The sequence below is a fragment of the Adiantum capillus-veneris genome, chromosome 3 (assembly GCF_014529385.1).
Source record: "Adiantum capillus-veneris isolate H3 chromosome 3, ASM1452938v2, whole genome shotgun sequence".
NCBI classification, from domain to species: Eukaryota; Viridiplantae; Streptophyta; class Polypodiopsida; order Polypodiales; family Pteridaceae; genus Adiantum; species Adiantum capillus-veneris.
Window position 1 is genome coordinate 30,217,190 of NC_140933.1, and position 24,834 is coordinate 30,242,023.

Sequence of the window (24,834 nt, forward strand, 5' to 3'; positions counted from 1 at the left end):
ACACATCCCAATACAAAATCCACAAACCCTTATACTCGGCTCAAGTCATGCATCCAACAACTGGGGTACAGTATACCAGCAAGGAACTTAACAGTGTACGATATACTGCATATTAACAACACTTTTTTGTGATTAATTCATACTTCCAATTCCGATTCAAAGTCAAAAAGTGAGTCTATAAAAGCCAGAAGACACTAATATATAAACCAATCCAAGGTAACAGTAAGGAGTAACTGTAAAAAAGTAATATACATATCCGCATGTTTGCATATCAGGAGTGTTAAAAAATGGCCTACAATCGAGAACTGGTTTTTTCCATAGCAAAAGCACACCTTTATCAATCAGGTGACTCTACACGGAGAGCAACTTTACTCCGTTATGAACTATATCTATTCTCACAATTAGGAATCTCTGTTTCCCAGACTAAATGGTGGTCATACAAAAATTGAGTGACTCGTGTAACCCTTTGGGGTCGTGAGCATTTTAGGAATAATATCAGATTGGCGATGGTTACAAAGGCTCTGGGCCTAGGGCCACAGTATTATTACATAGAACATTCAATGAAGCCAGGTTTTTCAAAGCGGTTATACCTGCTAGCCCAATTCCTTCCATCTCAAAAGATCTTTTTGTATCGAAGTTATGGTCATCAGTTAAGAGGTTATTTTAACTATACTCCACGCACACGGGAGTATGGGTTAGTCTTGGCGACTCATATCTTGCCTTTAACAGAGCGCCCAAACACCTGCTATTACTGCGATAGTTGTTTGTGTGATCACGTAATGGACGGTTTAATAGAGATGTAGATGAGGTGCTCCAAAAATACTTATCAGCCCTGCTTCTTTTTGTCCCTTGTGATAGAAGAGTCAGAAGAAAGAACTCAAGCTATTTGTGTGTGTGTGTGTGTGTGTGTGTGTGAGAGAGAGAGAGAGAGACAGAGAGAGAGATGTAATGAAATGAAATATTGACGTCTTCGAAAGGTCAAAATGATCTATGAGTGCGTTTTTTTATGCGTGTGTGTGTGTGTGTGTGTGAGAGAGAGAGAGAGAGAGAGAGAGAGAGAGAGAGAGAGAGAGAGAGAGAGAGAGAGATGTAATGAAATGAAATATTGACGTCTTCAAAAGGTGAATATGGCGTTATAAAACGGTGCGGATAGGGATAAGGAGAGAAGGAGGGAAATCAAGAGATTGGTAGAGAAGGAGGAAGCGCGATAGGGATAGGGAGAGAAATGGAGAAAGAAGGATAGATAGAGAAGTAGCCAACGCGGAGATTTATAGAGATGGAGAGAGAGGATGAGGAAAAAATTTAGAGAGAGAGAGAGGGAGATATGTAATGAAATGAAATATTGACGTCTTCAAAATGTCAAAATGACATTATAGAATGGCGCGGATAGGGATAAGGAGAGGAGGGAAATCAAGAGATTGGTAGAGATGAAAAATCGTGATATGGATAGAGAGAGAAATGGAGAGAAAGAGGGATAGAGAGAGTAGTTGGTGTGGAGATTTGTAGGGATAGAGAGAGAGGCACCCAATAACTGCACCCACTAGAGAGTTAGAGAGAGAGAGAGAGAGGGAGGAAATTCTTTACAACGATGGTGAAAAAAAATCGAGAGATAGATGGAGAGAAAAGGGGGGATAGCGGATAGAGAGAGAAGTAGCCGACGCAGATAGGGATAGGGAGAGAAATGGAGAGAAAGACAGAAATCGAGAGATAGGTAGAGAGAGAGAGAGAGATAGATAGATAGATAGATTTTATTATCGTCCTCGGAGGTCAAATATGACCTATGGGACCAAAGTTACATGTGATGTAGTATGTGTATGGCTGATGAGTGACTCTCGATGCTCCAAAATTGTAGTGATGAGAGTCGCAATGGAGAGCCCACACTTTGGCTGGGAGAGGAAAGTGTGTAGGTCTAAGTTATGGCTGAAAATGTGAGAGAAGCAAGTTCGGATGTGATCAAAAGCTGAGCACTCTAGTAGTGTGTGGTACTCAGACTCTCGAACTTGTAGTGAGCATAATGTGCACAATCGATTTGACTCTTCTCCATTGCCCCAACGCCCTATCTCGCATCGAAGGAAATGGGAGCTAAGCCGAATTGCTGCGATAGTGCGTATCCCGGACAAGGGAATAGGCTGAAGCATGTAAGTGTGAGTACGGTTTCCTCTCTCAGCGAAGAACATGGTTTTGTAGTTGGGGGCAATATAGGTGGTGTAATGTATGAAGCGTGACCCACCGGATTTCTCCCAAGCCGTAATACATTGGCGTTGTAGAAAAGCTTCATTCACTTGAGAGTCAATTGAAGCATCATGTAGCAAGTGTAATGCATCCCATCTCCCAAACCACTTATTTATGTCTTGCATCCATCCCGTGCTCAAGATCTTGCTTTTATGCGTCTTTTGAACTTTTTTGCTTGCTTCCCATGCAATTGTAGGAAGTCGATGTGAGGGGTTTTGACGCATCTTTATCATGTACTCCACAACCCTTTCCATGCCCATAACCTCAATTGGAAGAGATCCCGACTCAAGAAGTAGGAGCATATATGGTGTTTGTGTCTTAACTTGGAGAAAGTTTGTAAGAAAACGCTTTTGGACATTCTCAAACTCTTTCCAAGTAGACTTTGAGATGCTCCCGCCCCACACTTCAACTCCATAAAGAAGAACCGGTGTCACCAATGCATAAAAAAGATACTTCTTGAGAACCCAACACTTGATGTTTCCCGCATTACACATGTTCTCAAATGCATAATATGCTCTCTTTCCCGCTTCCAAACGACGCATAGCACATTCATGCCACTTGTGATTGGATGGAACCTCAAGGCCAAGGTACTTAAAGCTCTCAACAACTTCAAGTGTCTCGTTGTTGTCCTCTTCCCTTCTCTCTCTCACCTCTTTCAAGGTGTATAGATTCGCCTCTTTCAAGATCTCTCTCTCTCTCTCTCTCTCTCTCTCTCTCTCTCTCTCTAAATGGTCATGTTAATTTGGTGCACAAACTCCTCTCCCCTTCTCTCTCTCGCCTCTTTCAAGGTGTATAGATTCGCCTCTTTCAAGATCTCTCTCTCTCTCTCTCTCTCTCTAAATGGTCATGTTAATTTGGTGCACAAACTCCTCTCCCCTTCTCTCTCTCGCCTCTTTCAAGGTGTATAGATTCACCTCTTTCAAGATCTCTCTCTCTCTCTCTCTCTCTCTCTCTCTCTCTCTCTCTAAAATTGTGGCCATAACATGTTGAAAGAAGTGATCTCCAAAGTTGTGTTATGCACGAGCTCTCTCTCTCTCTCTCTCTCTCTCTCTCTCTCTCTCTCTCTCTCTCTCTCTCTCTCTCTAAGTGTCATGCTAATTTGGTGCACAAAGTCCCAATGCCTAATTTAAGGTGTATAGATTTGCCTCTTTCAAGATCTCTCTCTCTCTCTCTCTCTCTCTCTCTCTCTCTCTCTCTCTCTCTCTCTATCTATCTATCTCTCTCTCTCTCTCACACACACTCTCTCTAAAATTGTGGCCATGATATGTTGAAAGAAGTGATCTCCAAAGTTGTTATGCAACGCATCTCTCTCTCTCTCTCTCTCTCTCTCTCTCTCTCTCTCTCTAAGTGTCATGCTAATTTGATGCACAAAGTCCCAATGCCTATTTTAAGGTGTATAGATTTGCCTCTTTCAAGATCTCTCTCTCTCTCTCTCTCTCTCTCTCTCTCTCTCTCTGTGAGCTACTTTTCGGAGTGGTCTTTGTAAGAAAAGTAGCCCCCTCTCTCTCTCTCTCTCTCTAAAATTGTGGCCATAACATGTTAAATGAGGTGCTCTCCAAAGTTGTGTTATGCACCAGCTCTCTCTCTCTCTCTCTCTCACACACACACACACACACACACACACACACACACACACACACACAACTATTGTTCCATAGTAGTCATGCTAATCTGTTGCACAAGCTCCTCCCCCCTCTGTAATCTCTCTCTCTCTCTCTCTCTCTCATAGTTTCCATACATGAAACGTCAGGGATGGAGACTATGAGAGAAGATCCACTCTCTCCTTAATTCTCCACATTTAAGATTACTTATAAGAGTTCTTTTTGGGACAGATGGCTATTGGTCCGAAGGTGTTGTCTCTTGGACATGCAAGACATAGTAGGATCTGTCAAGCCTCTCGAGCTACGCGACGTGAGGCAGCAAAAGAGAGAGTTCGGCGCTCTCTAGGGGGGATTAATGTAGCTCGCTTGGAAGATTGCCAGCATTTGATAAATGTGGATCAATGCAATGAATTCTCTCAGGGAAGGGTTGGAATGGATGTAGATATTGATCCAATGCTTCTCCAAAATCGAGAGGAGATTGAAGTGAGAAGCAATTTGGAAGTCAATAATGGAAATGTTCATGGGGAGCCCATATTTGTCTCTAGAGAGGGAGATTACTCCAAATTTGAAAGGCATTGCCTATCCATCACCTACATATATCCTGAAAACACACCCTTGATGCATATCTCTATGTTGTCACTTTTTCACAAAAAGTCTATACTTCACAACATAGGCAGCTTGGATTTTTCATGTTCCCTTTGTGGTGCTTTTGCTTGGAAGATAGAAGTGAAGACCATTCGCACATTTGTGGGGAAAAGTTGTTGCAACTCAGGGAGTGTTTCTTTGCCACCATTATGTGAACCTCCTTTAGAATTAAGAGAATTAATGCACGGAGGTAATACTAGAAGCAAGAAATTTCTAAAACATATTAGAGCATACAATAGTGTGTTGGCATTTGCTTCTTTAGGAGCTCATATAGATGAATCTCTCTGTCAAAGAAAAGGAATCTATACCTTCAAAGTGCATGGATCTATCTATCATAGAATTGGTCCATTGATGCCTGAAGAACAGCCAGATCAAATCCCTCGCTTTGCTCAGTTGTATTTTTTTGACACTGAGAATGAGTTGCAAAATAGGATGCAACATGTTTCTAAACTCAGGCCAGATGTTTTGGAAATCTTGCAATCAATGATGCATCACGTAAATCCGTACGTTCAAGCTTTCATGCAGTTTGCATCAATGGTTCAAACTTCCAATATTCCTGACATAATGATGGTCATCACTGAGAAACGTACTAATGGCTGGCAGTACCTTGCTCCAACAGGTGCGGAAGTTGCTGCAATCATGCCTGGTCAAGGCGATGAGAGCAACATTGGCCATCGAGATATTGTGTTGAATCTTTCTGGTGGTGGTCTAAGAAGAATCTCAAATTGCCACAGGTCGTACATGCCTCTCTTATATGTGTTGCTATTTACAAGTGGTGAAGAAGGTTGGAATCCCTACATACAGGCATTAGACAGGCCACGGGAAAGCAAAGAGCAAGGGGGAGGGAATACAAGGTATATTTCTACAATGGATTTCTACAAGTATAGATTGCAAATCATGGATGACACAACACAATGTCTTCTACGTGGTGGTAGGCTACTGCAACAATATATTGTTGATGCATACAGTTGTATGGAGGAGTTGAGGCTTTTATGGGTTCGCAATCATCAAAGTGATCTACGCAGTGAGGTGTATCAAGGTTTGGCTGACATGATCGGAGCAAGAGATGGAACAAGGGGTGATAGAGAACAGTTATTGGGTGCTAATGTTGGCAGGAGGGTGGTATTGCCTTCATCATATGCTGGTAGTCCACGCTATATGCACCAACTTTATCAAGATGCCATGGCAATTGTACGTAAAAGGGGGAAGCCTGATCTCTTCATAACATTCACATGAAATCCTGGTTGGAAGGAGATAGAGGACGCGTTATTGCCTGGACAAACATCCAACAATCGTCCTGACCTTACTGCACGTGTTTTCTACCATAAGTTCAAGGATTTGATGGGCTTGCTGATTAAGGGAGAGATTTTTGGTAAGGTCATTGGACACATTTCTGTGATTGAGTTCCAAAAGAGAGGCCTTCCCCATGCCCACATTCTATTGATACTTTCTCATGAACACAAACCAATAGAGATATCCCATTATGATAAGATGGTGTGTGCGGAGCTTCCTAATAAGGTGATGTTTCCACAATTGTATGACATTATCAGTCGGTGTAATGTACATGGTCCATGTGGAAACTTGAATAGAAATGCTCCATGTATGGTAGAGGGAAAGTGCAGGTTTAAATACCCTCGAGGCTTCAATGGATCGACTAATGTGGATAGGGAAGGATACCCAACATACATGAGGAGGGATGATGGAAATCACATTGTTTATAAGAATGTGCAAATGAATAATAAATGGATTGTCCCATACAATCCATTTTTGTCAGTAAGGTACAATGCACATATCAATGTCGAGGTTTGCTCCACTATATCCGCTGTGAAATATCTCTACAAGTATGTGTATAAGGGACACGACAGGGCGACTATATCTCTACAAGTATGTGTATAAGGGACACGACAGGGCGACTATTGCTCTACAAGACACTGCAGGGATTTTAGATGAAGTTACAAACTATCTTAATGCACGATATGTATCAGCATTCGAGGCTATCTGGCGGATATTTGGGTTTGACTTGCATCAAGAGAAACCTGACATACAACGCCTCCATGTTCATTTACCTCATCAAAATCAAGTATTTAATGATAGAGCGACTATACAGAGTGTGGTGGAGAGAGAGGCCAGTAAAAAGACTACACTCACTGAGTGGTTTGTTGCAAATCAAAGATATCCAAAGGCCAATGATTTGTTGTACATAGACTTCCCAACAAAGTGGGTTTGGAAGTCAACAAGCAGAACATGGACTACAAGACAGAAAGGAGACGTGATTGGAAGAATGTACAACATAGTTCCCACTTCCGGAGAGTTATACTATTTGCGCATGTTACTCAACAAGTGCAAAGGATGTAGGTCTTTTGAGGATATTCGGACCTTCAATGGACGAGTATATGAAACATTTAAAGAAGCATGCAATGCACGGGGATTATTGCAAGTTGATGATGAATGGTTTCTTTGTTTAGAGGAAGCTTCATTTCAACAAACAGGAAAACAATTACGGCTACTATTTGTAATCATTTTGGTTTTTTGTGAGCCGATATGTCCTGGTGCATTATGGAATCACTTCAGTAAGGAGCTTTCTGAGGACCATGTATATCATATGAGTACTTCCACAACTAATGAGCGTATCTATGAACACATGGCACAAAACCAAGCATTGTTGAACTTGGAGACAATGCTTCAACAATATGGAAAGAGGCTCTCAGATTACTCTGGAATGCCCCAGGTGGATCACACATTGCAAGTAATGAGTGATCATGGAGTGCTTGTTGAAGAGTTAATGTATAATGTGGAGGAACAAAGAGTCCTGTCTGCTCGAATTGAATCATCTTTGAATGCTGGACAAAGGGAAGCTTACAATCGATTTTTAGAAGCCATTGGCATGAATAGTGGGACTGTGTTCTTCTTGGATGGGCCATGTGGAACATGAAAGACCTATCTTTATAATGCCTTGCTCTCTCGCATACGTGGAGAGAGCAAAGTTGCTTTGGCATGCGCATCATTTGGTATTGCAGCACAACTTCTTGACAATGGAAGGACCGCACACTCTAGATTCAAGATCCCTATTGATATAACTTCTGACTCGACATGCAATATTAAAGTAAATAGCCAACTTGCTGAGCTGTTGCGAATGGTTTCATTGATCATATGGGATGAAGCTCCCATGACTCATAGACATGCTTTTGAGGCTCTTGACAAGACACTAAGAGATGTGATGCATAATAACATGGTGTTTGGCGGAAAGGTTTTCCTCCTTGGTGGTGATTTTAGATAGATCTTGCCTGTTGTACATAGAGGTTGAAGGGCAGACATTGTTGATGCATCTTTGTGCCGCTCATACATTTGGTGTTGTAAAGAAATTCTGCGTCTAACAGAGAACATGCGAGTGGTCAATTGTTGCAATAATGTTAGAGGAAGAGAATTTGTGCAATGGACACTTGATATTGGGAATGGCAATGTTTGTGATGGGGAGAGAGATGATAATGTAGCTTTGCCACCCTGCATGATGCCAGCACAAAATAGTTTGCAAGGTCTTATTGATTGCATATATGGAGACCTTGAAACACTCTCTTGCCATGCAACCTTTTTCAAGGACAGGGCAATCTTGGCACCTCGCAACAAGGATGTGGATGCTATAAACAATTTGGTATTGCAGAAATGTCCTGGTACTTATAAGGAATATGTCAGTGCAGACTTAGTGTGTGAATCACATTGTGATGGCATTTTATTCACAACCGAGTTCTTAAATAGTTTAGATCTTGGAGGAGGTTTTCCACCGCATGTTTTGCATTTGAAACAAAATGCTCCAGTTATGTTGCTCCGCAATTTGGATCCAAGAAGTGGTCTTTGTAATGCAACACGCTTGATTTGTAAGCAATTCCACAGCAAAGTGATTGAAGCAGAAATCATTACAGGGTCACATGCAGGAAATGCAGTGTTCATCCCAAGGATTGATTTTCTCATGGGAGCTAGAGAAGGCCTCCCTTTTGAGTTGAAACGTCGACAATTTCCCCTGAGATGTGCTTTTGGGATGACGATCAACAAAGCGCAAGGCCAAACATTGGGAGTGCTTGGATTGTATCTCCCAACACCTGTTTTCACCCATGGTCAATTGTATGTGGCAATGTCTCGCGTGAGATCGTCTTCTGCCATCAAGGTTGTGGTTGATGATGGTCACCACACAAGTGTGAGGAAAGGGGAAGACCAAAGGACATACACTTCTAACATTGTCTACAAGGAAGTGTTGCAATTGACCTCATTATGAAATGAAATGCAGGTGTAAAGACCCATTCAGCCTTGCAAGATTTGGATTATGTAGTAGCTATGTAGATATAATATATAAGCACCCATCTCATTTATAAGCTTTGTAAACGTACATTTTTAGTCTACCAATTTGCTCATATATCAGAGAGGTGTCTTCTTTGGAATATTACATTTTGAGGCCTTATATAGTGATATGATAGGGGATCTCCATAATTGTGCTATGTATTTTTGGTCTCTCTTTCTCTCTCTCTCTCTCTCTCCCCAAAATACATAGTGTTAAGTATGGAGCTTGATTTACCCTTGTAATTTTCTGTGGTAAAATCGCACATTTGTAAGGCTCCCATTATGAGGAGAATCCATCGTGCGTGAAGGAAAATCACTCACCGGAAACCAAAATTTTCACGGACAAGAATCAGGGGCAACTTTAAAGGCCTCGGGGGCGGAGGCCCCCGAGACTTTTTTTTCGCCGGAATATTCTTTTTCGCCGGAATATTATGGCCGGACGGCAGCCGGAAAGTGGTCGGAAAACAACCGGTCGGTTGGCCGGTGGCCGGTAGTCAATGGCCGATGGCCGGTGGTCGGAAGTCAATGGCCGGTGGCCGGTGGTCGAAAGTCAATGGCCGGTGGCCGGTGGCCGAATTCAATGGCCGGTGGCCGAATTCAAAAGCGGACTTGTCTTCTCAAGGGCGGCCACACATGGGCGGATTGGAGGGTCCGATTTGGACTTATTCGCACAAGGGCGGCTACACCACGCTGTCTCTCATAAGAGAGGGCAGCCCTTTTGGCCTATAAAAGGAGGTCATTTCTACACACATTTCATAGTGTGAAGTTGATGCAACAAGGTGAGTGTGAGGTGGTGAGAGTGAAGCAAGGCGGGAGCTCCATTAAGGGTATAATCCCTTTGTAAACTACTTCTTGTTTTGAAGTACTAAAGCCATTGAGTGGCTGCTTTCCCGTGGACGTAGCCCACATTGGGTGAACCACGTATATCGTGTGTACTCTCTCTCTCTCTCTCTACTCTATAATCTCGTGTATGTAAATCTGTCTCTCTCCATTAAGTAATCTACTCAATTATCTATTTAGCTACGTCTTATTTCCTAACACATAGCACCAATCTTTGATCTTCATTTACTTTTTTCTTTTGAATGAAGATGGATCCTAACGCCTTCGTGACCTATACGCTAGGAAGGCGACATCGGCACATCCAAGGTAAAAGATGCTACACTCTCTCTCTCTCTCTCTATCTCTCTCTCTCTCTCTCTCTCTCACACACACACACACACACACACACACACACAGACACACACACACACAAATTTGAAACTCACAATCACCCATTATGTTCTAGATCCAATACTATGGAGGGGCCATGGAGGTTATTCATCTGCTCGAGGTTTTGGATGTAGAAAGGTAACAATGTTGATGTCGTAAAGTAACCAGGTTCTATTTTGTCTCTATTTTGTTTATACTAATAGACTTTTGATTGGATATATATTACAAAACTACCCACAATTCTTGCTGGTGGGATTTTTCGAGGCCTCATATGATCCAAGTTTGCTCTGCTACATCCAAATTGCTATCCGTAGAGGATTCAAAGCACGTATCACCATTGCAGAGCTCGGAAGAACCCTCCCAATGAATGCTGTGTTTTCTCAAAGTCTAACCCATGGTAGTTGGTCCCTACGCATTTTTGTTCTGGGGTCTATCCCCCCAGTGATTGGTCGATGTGTCTTACATTGTGGACCATGGGTGGTTCGATACCATGGTAGAGCATGTCGTAGGTTGCGCTTTAGGATGTAGAAAGCTTGCATCTCTATGTACTGTGCATAGATATTATTTTGGACATTTTGACATTTTGATTGCGTATTTAGAGATCATTAACAATATCTTGCCATGCAAACTTTTCAAGGATGCTATAAATAATTTGGTATAGCAACGATTTGGAATATGTCAGTGCATAGTTAGTGTGTAAATCACATTGTGATAGCATTGTATGTTTTGCACTTGAAACATAATGCTGCAGTTATATAGCTTTGCAATTTAAACGCAATAAGTGGTCTTTGTAATGCTATAGTTTTGGACATAAGTCATTGCATTTTGGGTTGAATAAAATCTTTTTAAATGTTCATTTCCATACATGAAAGCGCACGAGAGAGAGAGAGAGAGAGAGAGAGAGAGAGAGAGAGAGAGAGAGAGAGAGAGAGAGAACTTTTTTTCATCTGCTTTTATGAAAATTTGGAAGAGCGAGGGATTTGAGGCCAAGAGGGGCCATGCCGCCGCCAAAGGTGGTGTCGTTTTACCTAGTTGTAATGGAAAGGCTTCTAATTCTAATGTCTAAACTTAAGGGCACTAAATACTATTCCCAATGCCTCTCTTTCTATGGTTGAATACCCCTACTCTGCCTTGCTAAGGATACTCGATAATCAGTGCAAACAAACAATAGCATAGCATAGCATACGACAAACAACAAAACCACAAATATGCAAACCTGAAAGATCGTAGACACGCGAATGCAAAGCGAGATTGGTAGGAGAGAAATAGAGGGCGCGATAGAGCATGAGAGAAGGTGTGAGTGCACCTCCTAGAGCGGAGTGTTACACAAGCACTGAGAGAGAGAGAGAGGAGAGGTAAGAAGAGAAAAAAACAACATAGACACCGGGTGCAATCTTCCCCCGTGCAAACAGTGAGCATTTTTGTATTTATTTATAGATTCTTTGTAATCATTTTTTTGCAATGATTTAGATGCACTACTCAGTTATCCCTACCAAAGTTGAGTTTATTTCATATTGTAAAGGAGGGAGGGGAACAAATGTCGGAAAGGTAGAGATAGGTACATCTATAAATAGATCTAAATATCCAACCTCATTCCCTTCTTTTTCCAAATAATTTGTTCTACGTATACTATTTAATTTACCCCCGCCTCAAAAATCTCTTGCGTATATTTGTCCATACTGTCAAATAAGTCTTTCGGTTCTTTGGAAGATTTTCCAATGGAAATTGTCATATCTCTTCCCACTAAGCTACCCAAACCACTTTTAGGTCCCTCATTACTATTTCTATATTCCAAGAGTCGGTCTAGCTCTCTTGAATATGAGATTACCAAATCGTTGGTAAGTCATTTCATCAGAATTTGTCATGTGAGATCAAAACTCGTAAGATTTTCACAAAGACTTCTTTCCCTTTTCCATGTTTACAAATTGTATGTCACCATTGCTCATAAAGAGCACTTTAATAATAAAATATTCATGAATGCTATCATATTTCATCATCTATAAACTAGTCATGCTTTTCCACCGATCATTTGTAATAATTAATTGTTAATGCATCATAAATAAATCCCATTATATGTCTCTCTATTAGGAAACAATTGTCCTCAATTGCTATATCATTAATCTGATAAATCATGCTTGTCAACAACAATGGTTAAAATTATGTGCCAGATACATCATGTGCAAAAATAAACTTATAAACTTAAACAAATAAAATTTTCTTATGCCTATCGTCATTCACATACTGCATATTTGTTGTCCTATACAAGGGAATAAGTTGTATATTTCATATCTTGATATATCAGGATAGCAATGGTCCCAAGCATCCTTCAATAATAAATTCTCATAAATTGCAAGTCCAATTTCATAAACATTGTCGATAAAAAATCATCACAAACCAAATCCAAATCCAAATCCAAATCTCTTTCATTATATGCTCGAGTAACAAAATCATAGTAAGGGCAATGGTGGCCAGCCATTGTAGCATGATTTTATAGTTGGTGTTGGGGTATTGGGGCATCATTGCTAAGCATTTAGATGCATTCTAGGTCAAAAACGACTAGGTCAAAAATCCACTGTTGTTAATAATCGCAATTTTGAAACTTGACCTAAAGTGGGGTTTGAGACCATAAGCATGTGTGCTTAGGTCTTATAAACATGTCTTAGAAGTTTCATTACGTTTGGATGTCGTTTGGATGTTAATAATCGCAATTTTGGAACTTGACCTAAAGTGGGGTTTGAGACCATAAGCATGTGTGCTTAGGTCTTATAAACATGTCTTAGAAGTTTCATTACGTTTGGATGTCATTTGATGCTGTAACGGATGTGATTCGTTTGCCGCGATGAGCGAATGGCTTTTGGTGATTTCAGTCACTTGAGTGTAGCCTGAGTTAGATGTGAGTTGTTAGTTGTTTTCTGAGAGATTGACAACCTCCTGTCGCCTCTATGCACTAGTCAGCTTCGTCCCATGGTTTGACAAATTAATCATGGTTCTCACTAATACTGCAATAAGATAGGATGGTGAGGTTAGACATGCGTCCCACATTGAGTAGGAAAAGCAAATCAGACAAAACATGTACTACCTATTTGGCACCAAATTGGAGTATGTTTGAGTATCAAAGTATTTACAAATGGTTGTCCACTACCCCAAACACCTTAGCTCCTGTGAGTGGATGCAAAGCTTAGTGTCGAATGATTTTAAAAGAAATTCCAATACCCAAAGCACCTTAGCTCGTGTGAGTGGCTATATAGCTTAATGTCAAATGATCTCAAAAAAAATTCCAATACGTGCAAGTACAAGCCACGACATTAGAGATGACGGATTTCACAGTTCATAAAACAATATAGGAAAAGATAAGGTGAAAATAGGAGTGAATTATTAGACGTATATACCTAGAGGATATATGACATTAGTGTGTGCATATAGAGGGAGTTGTCATTGAAAGAATCATAAATGTCATTGACAGAGCTGTCAAAACTCAAGCCTCTTGATTTCACAAAATATAATTCTTGTACAAGTTGGAGAGTGCCTTGGGGGGTTCAATATTAAGTACCCCCCTATATAACGTGCGTTTGCAGGGTAATTGAAATACCCATTTTTTAACATGTTTGACTGAATAAAATGACCCCTTATTTTATGATTTTTTTCCAAAATGGAATACAAAAACCCCTTATTTTTATGTATTTCTATTAAATTGCCTAAATTTTTTGTATTTTAAAACCCCTCTTGTTGACCTCACATGGTACATTAACATGTTTACATAGTGCACCCCCCGAGGAGAATGCTGCAACTATCAACCTCACACCCAAGTATAGTTAATGAGTCCAGAATGTGTCAATTTTGTGCCAGTAATTGGCCATGAATTGAAAAAATATGCCACCCTACTTAAAACAAATCAATTTATATCCAAAAATACTTGATACAAATAGAAGTGTCACTTAGCCTCTAGAGTGATACAATTGTATAAGAGATTCAATACTATATTTTGAATTTGATTGCACTTGGAGGACTTGATTTGCTTATGATTGTATACAACACAATTAGAAAATACCTTAGCCAAAGGTTTTAGGTCAAAAACGGATAATGTTATGACTCTTTTACAACCCAAGAGTTTACTGATACAATCTAGAAGAGCTTACAATGTCATGAAGAGCTTTCACCTATGAACGCAACGAAGCAGATGGCACGTCAAACAAACACTTCAAGAGGGAGTTATGAGCTGGAGAAAGAAGAAGGAGAGTACACAGTGCTCTATAGAAATGTTGTATGCTTATTATCCAAAAAACTTACAAAACCCTTACAAAAATTGGCTTTTATAACTTAGACAAAGGTTTAGGTAAAAAAAGGGTAACCTTTTAACTCTTTTACAGCCTAGGAGTTTATTGATACAATCTCGAAGCATTTAGCCCTGCTTTATTTGGCTCATAATCACATTATCCTTTACATTTTTAGTATGGGAATCAATAAACTACGAAGGCGTATAGCAAGAGACATCCAAATTGCTCAAAAAAATGGGAAATATAAATTAGGTTGTTACAAAGGCTCCTTTGTTAGTAGTGCGGCTAACATTTCCCCCCCTCCTAGTGAGGCGGTCCGGGGCGGGCAACAAGAAGAGTGGCCTCTAGACACCCTTCAAGGCTCCCGTGCTGCTCAATGGGGCTGGGGCACAACACAACACAAACCAAAACAACAAACCCACCGCCAAATCCCAACTACACAAGGGGCACCACCTAGTTTAAGAGCGAACTAGGACGCAAAAGAGGAGAATCGTTAGAGCAACCCACAAACAAGCAAGGAATTACACTAACCCTAACACCAATGGAATACTCTCACACACTAAAACACGAGAGAGAGAGATAGAGAGAGAGAGAGAGAGAGAGAGAGAGAGAGAGAGAGAGAGAGAGAGAGAGAGAGAGAGAGAGAGATAGTGCTCGGGCTGCTTTGAAACGTATCGGCGATGATCAAGCAAACACAACTATATATATAAGAGAGAGAGAGAGAGGGGGAGGGGGTGCTTGTTGCATTAATACCTTCTTACAAATCTGTCATGACAAATCAAAGTGAGATTAGTACTTATTCAACATAGCTTGCGTAAATTTCACCACAACACATCACTAGAAAAGCCACCCCAATCACTGTCTTAAGGCCAGGGGAGTCCTCTCCACCCTGTCGCCCTCTTACAGTATGTGGGATTTATGGCTAGATTGATGACAACACCAGAGACAAGCTATCAAGAACTTAAAAAAAACCAAGACACTTACGCATCATTGTTTTCCATTACTTCACGTTGGAAGGGAGACAAAATATCCAAGATTAGTCCAAATCCACCCTCCTTGATTCAGCGAATGTTGGGCTTACACTAGTAGGAGAAATGATAGATTTCCTACTCTCAATTGAATGATCACTCTCTCTCTTACAATGGCATAGATTTCCCTTGCTAATCCCCTATTACAACACATGCACATGCATAAGACAATGAGCTTCCACTCAAGAGCTCCTTCTAGAGAGGTTGAGCTTGGCTTCTCAAGCTATAGCATAGTGCTCTTGCTTATGGCTTCCCCCTCTTATGCTAGCTACACCCTCCTTTTATAGCAATTTTGAAGGCTAGGGTTACTCCTCTAACCATGGTTGGGTTAGATTTTCAGCAATTTATCTAATTTCTTTTGCTTGGGATTATCAAGAAGTTGGTGGGGAAAGAGAGAGGAGAGAAATGGAGGTGATAGGACTTTTCATAGTGGGTTAGTGTTAGTAGAGTTAGTATTAATTTACAAATGGAATTGAATATTTACAATGGGAGTATCCATGTAGGATACAAATAAGGAAGAAAAACTCTTAAGAGGTAAGAAAAGGTGGATTTCTTACAAGGTTGATGCTCCAAGTGTCTTGAGTAGGGCCAATTTTGACGCTTGTTGACGGTCCACTAGCTTTGACGGTACATTTTTTCTCCACTCTTGACCTTCCTTGAGAGACAAGGTAATTGAAGCTGAGTAATCAACCACCATGATGCTGTCTTTTAAGAGAAGAGGCTGAATTTTGTGGTTTTTTGATAGATATGGGTAATTTGGAGGAGGAAAAATGAGACTAGGTGGTCAATTTTGGAATGGAATTGTGTGTGGGAGGTATGAGTTCACCATGGTTTCTCTTATTCTTCAAGGTTGAGGAGAAGGTGAGTAGTGTGTAGAGAGGAGTGGTGAGAGAGATGGAGATGATGAGTGGAGAAGTGTGTGTGAAAGAGGAAAATGATAAAGTGGAAGAGAGAGTGTGGCTGCATAGCATGGGAAAACTGGGGTCCACTAAAAAAATCATAGCTCACAGCTGGTAGCTCCAAAAATCATGAAAAAATTTGGGGTGATTATTCAGAGTGTGGGCTACATTTTCTCTTTTGACCACCGCTCCAAATTCGGAGTGGAGATAGGTGCCAAAATTCTCACCAAAAAGCCTGTTTTTTAGGCCTGCAAAAGTCTTTTAGTGAAGAGCTTCACATTCTACATCGTCATAGCACACCATACTACCCACAGTCAAATGGTTTGGTGGAGAAGGCTAATGGTGTCATTGCAGGAATCATTAGAAAGATGGTGCAAAACAAGACAAAATTATGGGATGACTTCTTGGATGGTGCCTTGTGGGCATATCGAACCACATATAGGGAAGCCACGGAGTTCACACCATTTCACTTGGTCTATGGTCAAGAGGCTTTGCAGCCTATCGAGCTCAACATTCCAACAATGCGACTTCATGGCAAAGGAGCACAAGATGATCAAGAGGTATGGATGGATCGACTTCTTACGTTAGTGGAGCTTGAGTGGAAAAGAGAAGCAGCATATGAGTGCTACAAGAGGAAAGCCACACAAGCGAAAGAAACGCACGACAAGAAACTGAAGGACAAAGGCATCAAGGAAGGAGAGCTTGTGCTAAGGTATGACAATCGACTTGACAATCGTTTTGATGCCAAGTTTGAAACAAGATGGCAAGGGCCATACATAGTCAAGAAGGCTTTCAATTCAAGTTACTATCAGCTTATGGACTTGAATGGTAAAGAGCACTCCAGGAAAGTAAACGGGTATCGCTTGAAGCCCTATTTGAGTCGCCTTCTACCAAAGGATCTACCAAAGATCTGTCCAAAGGCCGCTGTTTTATGTAAGTATTGTTACATGAAGCATGAGTGTAACTCCAGCCAAAATTCTGAGGGGCTAAACAATGAAGATCTCGTCAAGGACTCTGAAGCACTCTCTTTGGAAAAGATGCTCTATGATGGTACATGAATATACCATCATCCAGGGGGAGGGCTAATGATAGCCGTTTTTTCGGCTCTTTGTAATTGCCACAGTAAGTTACCTCACCCTACCAAAATCACCCAAACACTGTGGCACAAACTTCTGTGAGCAATCCTTTTCTAAACCCTGGACCATTATCAGAAACAATCTCCAAAGGTGTGCCAAATCTACAACAAATGTGAGTGTAGACGAATTTGCTCACTGTCTTCTCATTTACCTTTGCCACACTTTGTGCTTCCACCCACCTAGTCATATAGTCTACAGCCACTAGAATGTAGAGTTTACCATTTTTTGTCCTAGGCAGAGGACCCATAGCATCAATGCCCCACTTTTCAAAGGGTCCATTTGCAAGCACTATTTGCCTCGGGCCATGCACCAACCTTCTATTTCCATTTATTTGACAAGTGTGACAGCTTTTACACCAATGTTGAACATCCACATGCAAACTTGGCCAAACATACCCCGAAAGCAAAATCTTCTTCACAGTTAATTCTTGGGCAAAATGACCACCACATGCCTCTTCATGCAAACCTTTTAGAATGGCTGGAATTTCCTTGATAGTTGGTACTCGTCTGCACACTTGATCCTTCCCTCTTTGATAGAGGGAGCCTTCTAGGAAGAGATATACGCTTGCCTTCTTCATGAGTCTCCTCTTCTGAGCTTTTGTGAAGTCTGGTGGAAACTCACCCTCCAAAATGTAGCCAATGATGGGAGCCAATGACTCCAATCCCTGGTACCTCGGTTGCTTCACAGCAGCCGCCACCATGATGACCTGCACTTCTTTCTTTACACATGCAACGGCTTGTTGTGCAAGTAAATCAGCATCTTCATTCTGTTTCCTAGGAATATGATATAGTTGCACTTCTTCAAATTGATTAAACAATCTACGAATGGCATGAACTTTTGTCCGTAAGCTCTCATTCTTGCATGCCCAAATGCCTAAAATCTGTTTAACAATGAGAAGTGCATCTCCCTTTACCATGAGGCGTTGTATCCCTTGGCCAATGCACATCTTCAAACCATGAAGTAGAGTGTCATATTCTGCTTCATTGTTGCTAGCTGAACTTGGTAGATTGAACTTCTCTTTCATGACCACCTCTCCACTTGGGTTGAGCAACACTAGCCCTCCCCCTGCTTTTCCTGTGGCTCGACGAAAAGCTCCATCAAAGAACAAAGTAAAAGCATTAGGAATACTTTTTGGTGGTGGCAATGGTAGGGTCTTTACTTCAGGCACCTTAATCTCCTTTTCGTGCACCCTATAAGTGAGAATCCCTGCCAATTGTGCACGCACACTATCTTCTACCTTGAAAGAGTATTGAAACTCTTGCAACTCCATAATCCACTTTGAGATCCTAGTACTAAGATTCATTTGAGATGACACCCAAGGGAACAAATTTTCTGCAGTGAGAATTACAAAAGGTTTTGGTAGCAGGTAGGATCTAAACTTTCTCACCGCAAACATGAGAGAAAGCATCATGAGTTCTGCTTCTGTGTAGTCTCTTTCCAAAGCATTCATGACCCTACTAGCAAAGTAGATGGGTCGCATCCTTGTACTGTGGGGATCTTGTTGTAGCAACACAGCACCAATTGTTTCTTTCCCAGCACTAGAGCTAACAAAGAATGTGTACTCCCAACAAGGAGGCATGAGTGTTGGTAGATCTGACAAAATGACTTTAATGTTACAAAAGTACTCTTCAAGCTCATCAGACCATGCAAATTCTACTTGTTGTGTCAACTTTTGCAAAGGGTGAAGTAACTCCGAGGCTAAGTGAATGAAGCGTGACATATACTTCACCTTTTGAATGAATGAGATGACCTCCTTAAGACTCTTGGGTGATGGTAGCTCAATAAGAGCCTTTGCCTTCGAAGGATCCACTTCAATGCCTTTGTAAGAAACTTTATGACCAAGCAAGATTACTTCATCCTCACCTATATGGCACTTGTCGGGGTTGAGTTGACCTCCCATGTCGTAGAGCTTCTTTAAACCTTCTTCTACCCTTTGTAGATGCAATGATTTTGAGCTATAAATACAGAAATCATCAATGAACACCCTAATTGACTTTCCAAAGAATGCTTGAAACACCATATTCATGAAACGTTGGAATGTTGCAGGAGCATTTGTCAGACCAAATGGCATGACTCTAAAAGCATAACAACCCCAAGGAGTGATAAAGGTTGTTTTCAATTGATCCTCCAGTGCAATCCCTATTTGAAAGTAACCTGAGTAACCATCGCACACAGTGTACTTCTCATGACCAGCTACCTCATTTAGTATCTCATCCTGGAATGGGAGGGGAAAGTGATCTCTCTTGGTTGCCTCATTGAGGGGACGATAATCCACACACACCCTCCACTTGCCGTTCTTCTTAGGAGTGACAACAACAGGAGAGACCCACTCTGAATTCTCCACTGGATAAATGAACCTTGTTGCTAGAAGCTTTCTTACCTCCTTGAGTAAAGCCTGCTCCTTGATGACTCCTAGCCTTCGTAGCTTCTGAGCCTTAGGTGTGGCCTCTGGCTTCAACTCAATTTTGTGTTGAACAGCATCTACTCCACGCACATCGGTGTAGTCTTTAGCAAAAAGCCTAGGAAACTTCCTTAGCACACATTTGAACTCCTCTCTTTCATCCTTTGTAAGTGTTGTTGATAGCATACCTTCCAGCATCCCTTCATCTTGATCACCTTCGTTCTCTTGAGGACCTACCTCCTCCAAGCCTTGACAAGAGGTCTCTTGGTTGCTTGGCTTAAACCTTATCCCCATGACTTCGATGGAAGACTCCTCTTCAGTAATGCTGCCGCTACTTTCTTCTTCTGAAGTGCTATCGGTCCAACCTTCTTCCGTCTCACTTTGAGATGATTCTTCATGGAGCTCCTCTTGGCGTTGCTCCTTCATGTCAAAGACAACCTTCTTGTGATTGTCATTCCTGCAAATTAGCTTTCCACTCTCCCAATCCTGCAAAGCTCGCATTTTCATTAGCCATGGTCTTCCTAGGATAAATGGGTAACCATTTCCCTTGGTAGACATGACATAGAAATCCACTGCCTTCTTAATGCCAAAGGCCTCCACAAAAACATTTTTACAAATGCCTACGCACCTAGCCTTGCTATTGTTTGCCATCTTGACCCTAATTTCAGGTGTCTCATGGATGTGCATGCCTAGTTTTTGCATGAGTCCCTCTGTCATGATGCAAATTTGTGCACCCCCATCCACTAGACCTTTCCTAACCAATCTCCCTTTGATGTAACAGTCTAGCACCGGTGTAATGTCCTCATTCATTTCAGCTTGTGCAATTTTTACAATAGGCACACTCTCTTTTACCTTTCTCCTAGTGCTAACTGCCCTTGTCAAATCCCTCCTAACTTGTGGACATAATGCAAGAAATTGAGGCCATGAAATATCAGGACCCTTACCTCTCATGTCTTCCAACAAGTTGTACGGAGCCATACCATGTCCAAGAGGGAAGTCTTGGAGGTTGATACGACGTCGAGTCCTCTTGGTTTCCTTGGTCTCTTTTGCCTTCTTGCCTTGTCCATGGTCACTCTGTGATGTGACTCCTTCTTTCTCTTTACCTTTTCCTCGGCCACGCTTAATTCCATTGGCTTCCATGTCAACCTCATTTGAATTTGTCACCTCTACCACATGCACATTTGGATCTGGCAAAGGTGGAACTCCTTCTACCCCTTGTGGAGGTGGTCTTGGTCCATTTGGCCTTTGTAGAAGCCTTGGTTGTTGACCAGTTCCTTCACCTGCATTCATCACTGGGTAATTCAAGTTAGGCCTCCCTGGCTCCCCACGGGGCCAAGGACAATTATACATCCCATGTCCAGACTCTCTGCAATTCCAACATTGCAAGACTCTCCTAGGTCGTGGATCTCGCTCTTCAGACTTCTTTGCTTGTCCCTTTGGACCTACAGCTTGTGCAAGGTGAATTGACAGGCTGCTTAAAGATTCGTTTAACTTCTCAATTACTTCCGCCGTTACCTCAGGAAGCTCCCTCGATGTTGATGCTTGTGACTTACCTTTGGGTCTAAGACCTTCTATTGGAACCTCTCCCCTTAAGCACTTGAGTTTCCTATACTTCTCAGCAGCCCTAGTTTCAGCCAGTCATTTCCCAGCTTTGGTAGAACTCCAGATTATTAGTTTTGACCACCCAAAAACCTTGGCTAAGGTATAAAAGTCAATTCACATACTGCATATTTGTTGTCCTATACAAGGGAATAAGTTGTATATTTCATATCTTGATATATCAGGATAGCAATGGTCCCAAGCATCCTTCAATAATAAATTCTCATAAATTGCAAGTCCAATTTCATAAACATTGTCGATAAAAAATCATCACAAACCAAATCCAAATCCAAATCCAAATCTCTTTCATTATATGCTCGAGTAACAAAATCATAGTAAGGGCAATGGTGGCCAGCCATTGTAGCATGATTTTATAGTTGGTGTTGGGGTATTGGGGCATCATTGCTAAGCATTTAGATGCATTCTGGGTCAAAAACGACTAGGTCAAAAATCCACTGTTGTTAATAATCGCAATTTTGGAACTTGACCTAAAGTGGGGTTTGAGACCATAAGCATGTGTGCTTAGGTCTTATAAACATGTCTTAGAAGTTTCATTACGTTTGGATGTCGTTTGGATGTTAATAATCGCAATTTTGGAACTTGACCTAAAGTGGGGTTTGAGACCATAAGCATGTGTGCTTAGGTCTTATAAACATGTCTTAGAAGTTTCATTACGTTTGGATGTCATTTGATGCTGTAACGGATGTGATTCGTTTGCCGCGATGAGCGAATGGCTTTTGGTGATTTCAGTCACTTGAGTGTAGCCTGAGTTAGATGTGAGTTGTTAGTTGTTTTCTGAGAGATTGACAACCTCCTGTCGCCTCTATGCACTAGTCAGCTTCGTCCCATGGTTTGACAAATTAATCATGGTTCTCACTAATACTGCAATAAGATAGGATGGTGAGGTTAGACATGCGTCCCACATTGAGTAGGAAAAGCAAATCAGACAAAACATGTACTACCTATTTGGCACCAAATTGGAGTATGTTTGAGTATCAAAGTATTTACAAATGGTTGTCCACTACCCCAAACACCTTAGCTCCTGTGAGTGGATGCAAAGCTTAGTGTCGAATGATTTTAAAAGAAATTCCAATACCCAAAGCACCTTAGCTCGTGTGAGTGGCTATATAGCTTAATGTCAAATGATCTCAAAAAAAATTCCAATACGTGCAAGTACAAGCCACGACATTAGAGATGACGGATTTCACAGTTCATAAAACAATATAGGAAAAGATAAGGTGAAAATAGGAGTGAATTATTAGACGTATATACCTAGAGGATATATGACATTAGTGTGTGCATATAGAGGGAGTTGTCATTGAAAGAATCATAAATGTCATTGACAGAGCTGTCAAAACTCAAGCCTCTTGATTTCACAAAATATAATTCTTGTACAAGTTGGAGAGTGCCTTGGGGGGTTCAATATTAAGTACCCCCCTATATAACGTGCGTTTGCAGGGTAATTGAAATACCCATTTTTTAACATGTTTGACTGAATAAAATGACCCCTTATTTTATGATTTTTTTCCAAAATGGAATACAAAAACCCCTTATTTTTATGTATTTCTATTAAATTGCCTAAATTTTTTGTATTTTAAAACCCCTCTTGTTGACCTCACATGGTACATTAACATGTTTACATAGTGCACCCCCCGAGGAGAATGCTGCAACTATCAACCTCACACCCAAGTATAGTTAATGAGTCCAGAATGTGTCAATTTTGTGCCAGTAATTGGCCATGAATTGAAAAAATATGCCACCCTACTTAAAACAAATCAATTTATATCCAAAAATACTTGATACAAATAGAAGTGTCACTTAGCCTCTAGAGTGATACAATTGTATAAGAGATTCAATACTATATTTTGAATTTGATTGCACTTGGAGGACTTGATTTGCTTATGATTGTATACAACACAATTAGAAAATACCTTAGCCAAAGGTTTTAGGTCAAAAACGGATAATGTTATGACTCTTTTACAACCCAAGAGTTTACTGATACAATCTAGAAGAGCTTACAATGTCATGAAGAGCTTTCACCTATGAACGCAACGAAGCAGATGGCACGTCAAACAAACACTTCAAGAGGGAGTTATGAGCTGGAGAAAGAAGAAGGAGAGTACACAGTGCTCTATAGAAATGTTGTATGCTTATTATCCAAAAAACTTACAAAACCCTTACAAAAATTGGCTTTTATAACTTAGACAAAGGTTTAGGTAAAAAAAGGGTAACCTTTTAACTCTTTTACAGCCTAGGAGTTTATTGATACAATCTCGAAGCATTTAGCCCTGCTTTATTTGGCTCATAATCACATTATCCTTTACATTTTTAGTATGGGAATCAATAAACTACGAAGGCGTATAGCAAGAGACATCCAAATTGCTCAAAAAAATGGGAAATATAAATTAGGTTGTTACAAAGGCTCCTTTGTTAGTAGTGCGGCTAACATTTCCCCCCCTCCTAGTGAGGCGGTCCGGGGCGGGCAACAAGAAGAGTGGCCTCTAGACACCCTTCAAGGCTCCCGTGCTGCTCAATGGGGCTGGGGCACAACACAACACAAACCAAAACAACAAACCCACCGCCAAATCCCAACTACACAAGGGGCACCACCTAGTTTAAGAGCGAACTAGGACGCAAAAGAGGAGAATCGTTAGAGCAACCCACAAACAAGCAAGGAATTACACTAACCCTAACACCAATGGAATACTCTCACACACTAAAACACGAGAGAGAGAGATAGAGAGAGAGAGAGAGAGAGAGAGAGAGAGAGAGAGAGAGAGAGAGAGAGAGAGAGAGAGAGAGAGAGAGAGAGATAGTGCTCGGGCTGCTTTGAAACGTATCGGCGATGATCAAGCAAACACAACTATATATTTAAGAAAGAGAGAGAAAGGGGGAGGGGGTGCTTGTTGCATTAATACCTTCTTACAAATCTGTCATGACAAATCAAAGTGAGATTAGTACTTATTCAACATAGCTTGCGTAAATTTCACCACAACACATCACTAGAAAAGCCACCCCAATCACTGTCTTAAGGCCAGGGGAGTCCTCTCCACCCTGTCGCCCTCTTACAGTATGTGGGATTTATGGCTAGATTGATGACAACACCAGAGACAAGCTATCAAGAACTTAAAAAAAACCAAGACACTTACGCATCATTGTTTTCCATTACTTCACGTTGGAAGGGAGACAAAATATCCAAGATTAGTCCAAATCCACCCTCCTTGATTCAGCGAATGTTGGGCTTACACTAGTAGGAGAAATGATAGATTTCCTACTCTCAATTGAATGATCACTCTCTCTCTTACAATGGCATAGATTTCCCTTGCTAATCCCCTATTACAACACATGCACATGCATAAGACAATGAGCTTCCACTCAAGAGCTCCTTCTAGAGAGGTTGAGCTTGGCTTCTCAAGCTATAGCATAGTGCTCTTGCTTATGGCTTCCCCCTCTTATGCTAGCTACACCCTCCTTTTATAGC

The 24,834-nt window shown here is 41.1% G+C and overlaps 2 protein-coding genes across 2 annotated transcripts; both read left to right on the forward strand.

The window, feature by feature from the left end:
* The first annotated feature begins 4,064 nt into the window (after positions 1–4,064).
* Positions 4,065–5,714, forward strand: LOC147460681 (uncharacterized). The gene has a single exon (XM_086503754.1). The coding sequence runs from the start codon at positions 4,065–4,067 to the stop codon at positions 5,712–5,714; it is 1,650 nt and encodes a 549-aa protein (XP_086359880.1).
* Positions 5,715–6,321: 607 nt separating this feature from the next.
* LOC147460682 (uncharacterized) lies at positions 6,322–8,745 on the forward strand. Its single transcript, XM_086503763.1, has 4 exons — positions 6,322–7,399; positions 7,496–7,741; positions 7,856–8,248; positions 8,396–8,745. The coding sequence occupies exons 1-4, from the start codon at positions 6,322–6,324 to the stop codon at positions 8,743–8,745; spliced, it is 2,067 nt and encodes a 688-aa protein (XP_086359889.1).
* Positions 8,746–24,834: the final 16,089 nt, after the last annotated feature.